At 43.4% G+C, this 11,322-nt stretch overlaps 1 protein-coding gene across 2 annotated transcripts in view; it reads right to left on the bottom strand.

Annotated features, from left to right (window-relative positions):
* The window catches only part of NAV2 (neuron navigator 2), a 499,999-nt gene that overhangs the window by 313,922 nt on the left and 174,755 nt on the right, over positions 1-11,322 (bottom strand). For both annotated transcript variants that reach the window (XM_006865814.1, XM_006865815.1), the window contains exon 3: positions 8,743-8,795. In XM_006865814.1, the coding sequence (XP_006865876.1) occupies positions 8,743-8,795 (53 nt within the window). The remainder of the gene's footprint in view (positions 1-8,742; positions 8,796-11,322) is intronic.

Here is an 11,322-nt window from a genome sequence, read left to right as displayed (position 1 = left end):
GCTGAAGAAGGATATCATGTTTGATAAGGTGGAGGGTCAAAGAAAATGAGGAAGGCCCCCAATGAGATGGATTGGCAAAGTGGCAGCATCAATATGGTCAAGCATGGCAACAATTGTGAGGTTGGCCCAGGACCAGGCAGTGTTTAGTTCTGTTGTGTATAGGGTTGCTATGAGTTGATACCAACTCAATGGCACCAAACAACAACAACTATATGCCAGGGAACCCTGATAAGGAAAAAAGATAAGGGGATCACCCACCTCAAAGGTTTGTTGGGAGGGTACCACTACAGAGATGCTTTAGAGCAGGGCCTGGCACACAATGAAGACTATTTCAGCTTTACTTTGTTGTTGCAGTTGTTGTTAAGTGCTCTCAACTCAATTCCGAATCATAGAGACCCTGTATAAGGTTTCCAAGACTGTAAATCTTTACGGGAACAGAAAGCCTCATCTTTCTCCCACGGAGCAGCTTGTGGGCTTGAACTGCTGAGTTTGTGGTTCACAGTCCAGTGCTTCTTTTACAGAGTCATGGCGCTCCTACAGCTTTACTTAGATTTTATTATTTTCATTACGGTCCCTTACTGTTATTTTAGGCCGTCAAGTTGACCTTGACTCATGGTAACCCCAGGTGTGTCAGAGTAGAAGTGAGCTACACAGGACTTTTAGTGACTGATTGTCTGGTGGTAGATCACCAGAGCTGTCTTCCACACAGCCACTTGGGATGAACTCAAATAGCCAGCCTTTGGATCATCAGCCAAGTGTATTAACTATCTGGGGACTCCCTCATTGTTTCATTAGTCCTCACAGAAACATATGAGGTATGTACACATTATTATAAACTCCTGTTTATAAAATGGGAGTCCCTGGCTACTCGCCAAAAAGACAGTAGTTCAAGTCCCCCCAGAGGTACCTTAGAAGAAAGGCCAGATAATCTACTTCTGAGAAATCAGTCACTGAAAACTCTATGGAGTTCAGTTCTCCTGACACACACCGGTGTGTGTCATGAGTCAGAGCTGACTGGTGGCCACTGGTTTTACAGAATAGGATATTCAAAATTGAAAAGGTTAAGCAATTATCTTAAGGCCACAGAAGAGCAGAAATTGTCTGATTCCCAAGCCCGGGCTGCCCTAAGAATAAGTTCTCTCAGGAGAAGGCAAGAAGTCCAGAAGGAGGCAACAGGCAATGCTCAGAGGCCTTTAACTGACCCTAGGCCTGAGATCTAAAAGAGAAAGAAGCCTGCGGCTTTTAGCTGCAAGGGCCGGCAGGCCCTGCTAACTTTGCACCTCCTCTAATCAACCACAGAAAGTCAAGCTGCTTAAAATAATAATGATGAAAAAATGAAAACTACCCCCTGTGGTTGGCCATTCCCAGGCTCCAAAGTTAGCCCAAGGTCTCACAGTACAGTGAGTTCAAGATTCAGAGCAGCAGGCTACCCAGCCCCCACCCCACCCCCATTGGCCAAGCTCCAAGCAATACTCCTGCCAAACATGCACATGACTCCGCTGAACACACCATGTGAAAGCCAAAAAGATGCCCCGAGATTGTCATGGCAACGCTAAACAGACAAAACATCTTAACCAGCTCTGACGCACACAAGCAAACTTATTTCAGGGACAAGGGGATGGATTTGGAGGAGGAAAGTGGGTGGGGGTTGGGGAGTGCTGCTTCTAAAGCTCCATTGCCAAAAAAAAATGTGGTCCCAATGGCTTCTAGGTCAGGCTGTCTCAGGGCAAGGCTGTTCTGTAGAAACAAGCCAGGGTCAGGCTTGCTCCAGGAAAGGGGCACCACTGCTGAGACTCTGGGTTTTGGTCACAGTCCCATTTGCCAGGGGTCAAGAGCTGGGTGCGCTCGCTGGTCACTGTGCCTGCGCGAAGGCAGAGTGTTCTGGTCCTGGTTCCGCTACTACCTGGGGGAAGGCCTTCACCATCCAGTGCCTCAGTTTCCTCCCTTGAAATGAGAACTCTTCCTGCTGGCTGGAGTAAAGGACATAGTCTTATCCTAAATAAGAAAGCCTTTGTCCTGGACTCCAGAGAAATAACCTTTGGGATAACTGGGGTACCTGGGTCTGGGACTTTCAGGGCACAAGGCATGACTGATGATGAGTAGGGTCTGGGCACACAGGAAAAGACTCATTAAAGAGACCAATGTCCACCTGCCTCAGGACACATGACTTGACCTATTCTGCAGGACTGGCCACTAAAACCCAGAACTTAATGGCTTAGAGAACTTTCTGATCCACCCAGAATAGGTGAAGTTCCCTCTCTGAGACTTGGCAAGCCACTCTCACCCATACATGTCCTCCTTATGATGGTATGGACTTTAATCCTCTTACCATAAAAAACAAAAACTGGGAGACCAGAAGAACTAGATGGTGCCCAGCTGCCACTACCAACTGCTCTGAAAAAGATTCTATTAGAAGGTTGTGGATCGAGTGGCAGATAATGGAGAAAACTCAAAATTATACAAACGACTGGGCTTAAAGTTACAAAGTAACTAGAGGTGCCAGAAACCATGGCCCTCAGCCACCCTTCAGGTCTGGAATGGAACTCACCCTTGTGGTCCAATATTCAGCCAAGTGGTAGGTAAGTATATAAAGGGTACAACAACACTAGTAAGGTTATGTTCACCATGTAGTGGTTGATCATTCAAGATCAAAAGGGCAGCATTTCACTAAAGACAAAGTTCAGAAGGGTTGGGAAGGAGAGTGGAATGGAAATAGGAACCACAGGGAGGAACTGGGATACCTGTTGTTGCATGGAGGGGACTGCAATCATGTCAATGAAACCAAGTCTATGATTTGCTGAATGTAAAACTGATGATCTGCTCTGTAAACCTTCACTCAATTTATAATAAAAAGTTTCAACAAACAAAAACAAAAAACTGGGAATCTTTAAGTATATGTCCCATGACTTCTGAGTCTTGTTCCAGTGATTAGAAAACACAAAGATGGTGTCCCTCTTAACTTGTAAGGTCTGGCCCCAGCTAGAATAGAAGAGAGAGAGTGCCCTGGTGCCAGAAATGATGGAAACATGGGAAAGCAGGGACATGGTTGAAGACTCACCTTCTGGGCATTGGCTTTATGCTGACTCTCTTCCACAAATCTGTGGTTGTACCAACATCAACAGCATTGTTGTTGTTAGGTGCCATCGAGTCAGTACTGACTCACAGAGACTTATACACAGCAGAAGGAAACACTGCCTGATCCTAGGCTAACCTCACTATTGTTGCCACACTTGAGCCCATTTGTGCTGCCACTTTGTCAATCCATCTCGCTGGGGGTCTTCCTCTTCTTCTCTGACCCTCCACCTTACCAAACACGATATGCTTCTCCAGTGACTGGTCCCTCCTGACAATATGTCCGAAGTATGAGAGACAAAGTTTGGCCAACCTGGCCTCCAAGGAGCACTCTGGTTGCACTTCTTCCAACACAGATCTGTTGGTTCTTTTGGCAGCCTATGGCAATTTCAATATTCTCCTCCAACACCATAACTCAAAAGCATCAATTCTTCTATAGTCTTCCTTACTCAGTGTCCAGCTTTTGCATGCATATAAGGTTATCGAAAATACCATGGCTTAGGTCAGGTGCACCTTAGTCCTCAAGCTGACATCTTTGCCTAATGCAATATGTCGTTTGATTTCTTGACTGCTGCTTCCCTGACTGTTTATAGTTGATCCAAGAAGAAAGACGTCATTGGTAACGTCAATCTTTTCGCTGTTGATAATAATGTTGTTTATTGGTCAAGTGGTGAGGATTTTTCTTGTCTTTACATTGAGATGCAATCCATACCAAAGGCCTTGCTGTTTGATCTTCATCAGTAAATATTTTAAATCCTCTTCACTTTCAGCAAGCAAAGTTGTGTCATCTGCCTATCTCAGGTTGTTAATGCGTCTTCCTCCAATCCTGATGCCACATTTTTCTTCATATAACCCACCTTCTCAGATGATTTGCTCAGCATACAGGTTGAATAAGTATGGTGAAAGCATAAAATCCCGTCGCACACCTTTCTTAATTTTAAACCATTCAGTGTTCCCATGTTGTGTTTGAACAACTGCCTCTTTGTTCATGTACAGATTCTTCATGAGCACAATTAAGTGTTCTGGAATACTCATATTTCACAATATTGTCCAAGGCTTGTCATGATCCACATAATTGAAAATCTTTGTGTAGTCAATAAAGCACAGGTAAACATCTTTCTGATATTCTCTGCTTTCAGCCAAGATCGATCAGACATCAGCAATAGTATCCCTCATTCCATGGCCTCTTCTGAATCCAGCTTGAACCTCTGGAAGTTCTATGTCAATGTATGCTTGTAGTCATTTCTGTATTATCTTTAGTAAAACTTTACCCACTTGGGATATCAAAGAGATTGTCTGATGATTTCTGCATTCCGTTGGGTCACCTCTCTTTGGAATGGGCATAAATACGGATCTCTTCCAATCAGTCGGCCAGATAGCTATCTTCCAAATGTCTTGGCAGAGATGAGTGAGTACCTCCTATGCCACCTCACTTTCTTGAAAATTTTCAATTTTTATTCCATCAATTCCTGGTGCCTTGTTCTTTGCCAATTCCTTCAATGCACCTTGGACTTCTTCCTTCAGTATCATTGGCTCTTGATCATTTGCTACCTCTTGAAACGATTGAACAGCAACCATTTCCTTTTGGTACAGTGACTCTGGTGCATTCCTTCCATCTTCTTTTGATGCTTTATGCATCATTCAATAATTTTCCCAGAGAATCTTTCAATAACGAAAGTTAAGGCTTGAATTCTTTTTTGTCAGTTCCCCCAGCTTGAGAAATGCTGAGCGTGTTCTTCCTTTTTGGTTTTCTGATTCCAGATCTTTGCACATTTGGTTGTAATATTTGGCTTTATCTTCTCAAGCTGACCTTTGAAATTTTCTGTTCAGCTCTTGTACCTCCTCATTTCTTCCATTTACTTTAGCATCTCTATGCTGGAGAGCAAGTTTCAGTGTCTCTTCTGACATCCGTTTTGACCTTTTCCTTCTTTCTTGTCTTCTTAATGGAGGATCAAATGTGCTCATGAGTGTGAAAGGGGCTGCCAACCCTAAAACGCCCTACACAGATGCATTTGTGTAAAAATACTAACAGCCATTTCAACCAGGCAGTCTTCATTCCCCATATCCCATGGTTGGCCTCCCATCAACAGGAGTAAGTGATCTGCAGGATGATGAGGGAGGCAGGAAACTTGTCCCGGGTCTGAAAAGGGTTCCATGGTTATCGGGTCACAGTCTGGACTCTTCCTTGACCTTTCGTCCTCAAGCACAAAAGGGCAAAAGGATGACATTACTTAGAGGTCACAAGAATCTTACCAGACTCAGCTCATGTCAACTGGCAATTCAGCAAGATCAATGAACAAATGTTTGCAAAGCCTTCTTCTGCACTGTCCATGACCTCCTTAGGTCAACAGATTCTTCAGTAATGAGTTTTCAGCCTGGGCTGTCTGAGCTTGGAATCCTCTTTCACACAGTTAGTAAATTCTCTTGCCTTCCAAGACTCATCCTTCAAAGTTATCCTTGAGCCTTCCCTTACTCTGGAGTGGAACGGCCCATAGTACACCTTGCCAAGACTGCCATAGCAGTTTCAGTGTTTTATCACTGATTGTTTTCCGATATCTTGCCCACTTATCGCTGAGATCTTGAGGGCAGGAATATATAGACATCTTGTCCACCTGTGTATGCACTGTGTCCAGCCCAGTGCTTGGCATTAGTAAGCACTCTGGGAAGGTTTGCAATGCTATAACCATAATGTTTATGCTTCGCTGCTCCTGAAACTCTCTAGTTCCTATTTCACCAGGGTTGTAGCCACTTCCTCATCCTCTGGGGAAGAGAGTAGGAGTTGTCACCAAGCCAAGAGGGCAGGAGGGGAGAGATTGGGGTGGGGGTGGGGGTGGGGTGGAAGGAAGATATGCATTTCCTCCTGTGATTGCTCCTTATGGTGACCCCACAAGGCTCACCGTCTGACCTCTTAAAGAGCTGCGGAAGTGAAACTTGCTCCGTGGAATCTAGAATTGCAGCCATCCTCCTCCTGCTCTGAAACAAAATTTCTTTTCTTTGGCTCCATTACCAAAAGGGCTTTGAAGACGAATGCTTGCTGTATCCATTTTCTTAGGGATAAAGAAACTTACTTTATGTTGATGATTTTCGGGGGAATCAGAGTTTCCAACTCAAGAAGACACAGTTCCTAAATTGTCATTTTATTGTACATCATCTTCCTTCTATCAATGCAATGTTACGTTTTTCATGTACCTTTTCCAGTGATGGTGGTGGTGGTTATGTGCCGTTGAGTAGGTTCCAACTCATATCGACCCTGTACAGGGTTTCCGGGGTGCAGAAAGCCTCCTCTTTCTCCAGCAGAGGGGATAGTAGATTCAAACTGTTGACACTGGGGTTCACAGCCCAACTCATAATCCACTACGCTACCAGTGCTTCTCATTTTTCTCAGTAATTTCTTCCAAACATGTACAGATTAGCAAACAACAACAAATCTTTGACGCCAGATGTCCTAAAAAAAAAAAAGTCTTAACTGGGAAGTTAACTTTCCAGAACGCTAGAAATGATAGTGTCATAATCTGTATCGCTCTCTCATACCCTGGTTCAGCACTGTAGGACAAGCACAGGACTGCAAGTTTGGTTTGAACCACAAGGTCAGTGGTTCAAACTCACCAGCTGCTCCTTGGAAACCCCATATGGCTAGCTTTGGGTTGGAACCAAGTCGATGGCACTTAACAACAAACACCACCATCACTACCGCACTTCCCCTGAGTAGAAATGCTTTCACTCTGGGTGCGTGCACACACACACACGCGTACCCTGTTAATTAGAATAATACCCATGTGTCCGAGGAGGGCTTCCTGTGTGAGCCTGGTGAGTTCTGCCTGTGGATGCATCATTATTTTGCGACTTAGGACAAAGGACCATGGTTCTCTGGCCTTACTGTCACCTTTCTTATTTCCTACAGAATAGAATGACTGTGGTGGATGATCTTACATTATTATCCTGGACTCCCATCCTGTACACTGAACTATTCTGTGCTAAATTACCCCAAAGACCATGTCTACCTCCCCACCCCTAAGCTGGAACTAATTATCATAACAATGATAGGATTTCATTATTTCTGTGTTTTAAAAAACACAGTTGACGAACAAACAATATTTCCCCAGCTGAAAGAGTTAGGGAAAAACCACAAAATTGCATTTATGCTATGGTAGTATTTATGAAGAACATATTTGCAAATAGAACTACATTTGCCCAGGAGAATCTGAGGCAGTTATATGCTTTAAAGCAGGCTTAAGCAACAAGCAACGCTGCGACACAGAAGGGAGAGACAACACAAATTCACCAATGAGAAGACAGTGTTCAACATTTCTAATATCAGTTCCCTGTAGGCCTTGTAATGGTCCAGGACAAACACATCCATGTCTATCCAGAGGGAAATAATAGTATCTCTTTCATGTCAAGATATGATTGCATGGGTAAGATGCCTGCACTAAAATTAAGTCTCTTATCTTCCAATTTTTCTTAATTATTAATATACTCGACAGCTGCAGCAGCTCTAGTAAAAATAGCAGCCACACACTTCTAAGACTTAAGCCATGAGAGGTCTGCCTGGGGACTTTTCTATGTGAGGAGTGGCTGGTGTTCAGATCCAACTAAATCTCCAGTGGAGCAAATCAACTAAAAGGAGAATGCAAACTAGAAAATGGCTGCCCACGGCCTCCACGGACACCATCCTATCGCTTTATAAGAAGGGTTTGGAGCATGAAAAGAAGTTACTGAAAAGACTCCTGTGTGCCCAAGTCATTGGGATAAACAATTCAAAACAATAAACAGTATCAAATCATAATTATTCATGTAGAGTTAGGGGGCATTGAGTGACAATTTATGCCTTTTCCTAGAGTTCTGAAAGCAAATTAATGTCCAGCAAGAAAAAGCCCTTAAGTTGCCCTTTATACCTTCAGCATGTATTAGCATCACTTTAACAAGACTCATAATACACATTCTTTATGTACTTACTTGGGCTTAAAAAGTGTTTTGAAGTGAAAAATTAAGGGCAGAGGGCATCACAACTCAATGTTTTCTGAACTCAACAATGATCCTGAAATTTAATTCAAAGATTCTATGCAGGACATGCAACAGGAAAAGCACAGCTTAAGAAGACCACCTTATTTTATAAAAAGAGTTTTACTATCATAGTTTAAACAGCTTATCAAGGCAGACTACCGCGTGTCAAGGTGTGTTGAAAACGGTCTGGATTTAACTGCACACGTCACACGTCTGATCTCGTATCATTCTAATCTTTAAAGGCAATCAGACCACAAGCCTCCGTTTCTGAAGAGTGAAATACCACCGCTTTATCGGTGTCTCGGCACCACACACACACACACACACACACAGGGACTGTTGTAGGTCTTGTAGGAGGTGAATGAGTCGTAACAGTCCAAGTCCTAAACAACCGTATGTCTGTACCAGTTCTGCATAATTTGTCCCTAAGAGCAAAAACATTTCATGTTTGCTGTCTTACAGACCTACACAAAAATCATGGCTATTTTTCAGTAAATACAAACAAATTTCAGGGAAGCCCAGCGTGGCTACTTGGAAGTGGCTCTTGGTTTATTAACGAAATCCCTGGGAGTACAGAGTACAGTTTTTGGTGTGAATGTTTTCAAAGCGGTCAATGTCAGTTAGAGACAGAACACAAACACTCACTTCTTTGTATGTACCACTTACCATTTGTGATCTGTTCTTCGGACAGCCATTGATGTCGTCAATCTTTTCATTTGCTGAAATGGAAACACAAGTCAGAAAAATAAATTATCACCAGAGAGACACTTTGAATAGCAATGTTCAGGATACTAGAGGCCACCCAAGTCCTTAGGTCCATAGCGGGATTTGTCCAATCAACTCAGGCATGTGAAATACTGAGCCACATCTCACAGACTTCAGAACTTACTCATCATGCTGCCATCCCCCAGCGACAGCTGGGGCAAGGTCGGCATCGTCTGAAACAGACAACTGCATTGACAGCACTCTTGGAGAGATAGGGCATTGTGGAACGCTTTAGAGACATGCAAATACTATGCACTTGATTACACTTTGTTGTTGTTGTTATGTGCCGTGGAGTCAGTTCCGACTCATAGCAACCCTGAACAGGGTTTCTGAGGCTGTACATCTTTCCGGGAACAGAAAGTCTCATCTTTCTCCCGTGAAACAGCTGGTAGTTTCGAACCTCCACCTTAAGGTTCGCAGCCCTATTTGTAACCACTACGTTACCAGAACTTCTTAGGCACTTAAAAAAAAAAAAAAAGAAAACAGATAAAAATAACTTATTGCCACTGAGTCAATTCTGACTCATAATGACCTATGTATAATTTCCAAGCTATAAATCTTTACAGAAGTAGAAAGCCTCATGTTTTTCCTGCAGAGCTGCTGTAGATTTAAACTGCTGGCCATGTGGTTAGCATTCCAACACACAACTCACTACCCCACCAAGACCCCTAAAACAACTCTGCCATCGAGTCGAATCCAATTCATAGCAACCCTGTATAGGGTTTTCCAAGGTTGCAAATCCTTATGGGTGTAGAAAGTCTCATCTTTCATCCATGGAACAGCTGGTGGGTTTGAACAGCCAACCAGTGGTTAGTAGCCCAGTGCTTACCTTAGAGCACCAGCAGAGCTCCCTCTTAAATACATAAATCTAATTGCAACATCCCCACAAGAGTGGATCAGTCCAATGAAACTCCAGATCTGGGGGACAAAGCCCACAAATGATAGCATCTCACTGATTTCTTAGCCAGAAATACTAACATCACATGTATTTTTCCTGACACTATTCTCAAATTTGGTAACTAATAGGGAAATTGAGGTTTCTTGTTGGTGTTATGTGCCGTGGAGTTAGCTCCAACTCATAGTGACCCTATACAGGGTTTCCGAGGCTGTAAATCTTTATGGGAGCAGAAAACCTCATCTTCCTTCTGCAGAGCAGCTGGTAGTTTCGAACTGTTGACCATGAGCTCTGGTGGCGTAGTGGTTACGAATCGGGCTGTGAACCTTAGGGTCAGCAGTTCGAAACTACCAGCTGTTCTGTGGGAGAAAGATGAGGCTTTCTGCTCCTGTAAAGATTTACAGCCTCGGAAACCCTGTACAGGGTTGCTATGAGTCGGAATTGACTCCATGGCACATTACAACAACAACAACACTACTGGTAAGCCTTAAAAATGGCTTGTCCATGACTGAGACCTTAGAAGCTCATGAGTGGACATCTAAGGTAACTATTGGTCTCTCCTGTGTGGAGGAAAGAAGAGTGAAGAAACTTGAAGCTGCTTGGAATCAACTAGTCCAGGGAACTAAAGGAGCATATGAACAGCAGCTTCCAGGACCCCAGAGCTGAAAAACTAGAATGTGCCAGGAAACCAATACCAGGGATCACTTAGAAGTTCCTAGAATAAGTAGAAGAAAATTTGGAACAAAATTCAAAATTATTTTTAAAAGACCAGGATTACTGGTCTGAAAGACACTGGAGGAACCAAAGACTATGGTCCTTGGTTACCCTTCAGGTCTGCAACGGAACTCACCCTCATGGCTCAATTCTCAGCCAGGCAGTTGACAGGTGTATAGGGGAACAACAACACTAGTGAAGTCAGCTCACCACGGGATGGTCAACCATTTAAGATAAAAAAGATAGCACTTACTTACCAAAGCACAAAGTTCAGAAGGGTGAAGAAGTTGGAATAGAAATACTACCCACAGGGAGGAAATGGGAAAAGTGATGTCACATAGAAGGGATTGCAATCATTGAAATGAAACAAAGTACTACGTGATTTGTTGAATGTAAAAAGTTTTTTGGAAAAAAAAAAAGGCTTATAGGACCACTACTGTAAAAGAAAGACTAAGAAAAAGAAACCATACTAAAGGGGGGTAGGGGGAATTCTTTGTTGATTGCTGGGAAGTTGGTAGTGGGTGAGCGGAGGGAGGGGAAGGTGGAGCACAGGGTAGGGATTAGACACAGGAAAGTTTGGGTGCTGGGGAGGAGGTCAATATACAAGGCGGGAGAGGGAAACGGAAGAACAAAGCAGATGGGAGAACAATTAGGCATGTCTGAATGGGCTAAGTGGGACAGAGATAAAGAATGATGTATGCACAACTTTGGAACTACAGGGCTCTGGGATACAGAGATTGAGTCATCGTTGGAATGGGGAAAAGGGGGGAATAATGTTAAGATGCTTGGCAGTCTTTTGAATCTTGGTTTTCCTTGCATTATAATATAAAATAGACACCGGAGGAGGAGAGAAAGGAATAGTCAGAAACATC

Source organism: Chrysochloris asiatica, unplaced genomic scaffold (assembly GCF_000296735.1).
Source record: "Chrysochloris asiatica unplaced genomic scaffold, ChrAsi1.0 scaffold00083, whole genome shotgun sequence".
NCBI classification, from domain to species: Eukaryota; Metazoa; Chordata; class Mammalia; order Afrosoricida; family Chrysochloridae; genus Chrysochloris; species Chrysochloris asiatica.
This window is presented reverse-complemented; position numbering and strand designations above follow the sequence as displayed.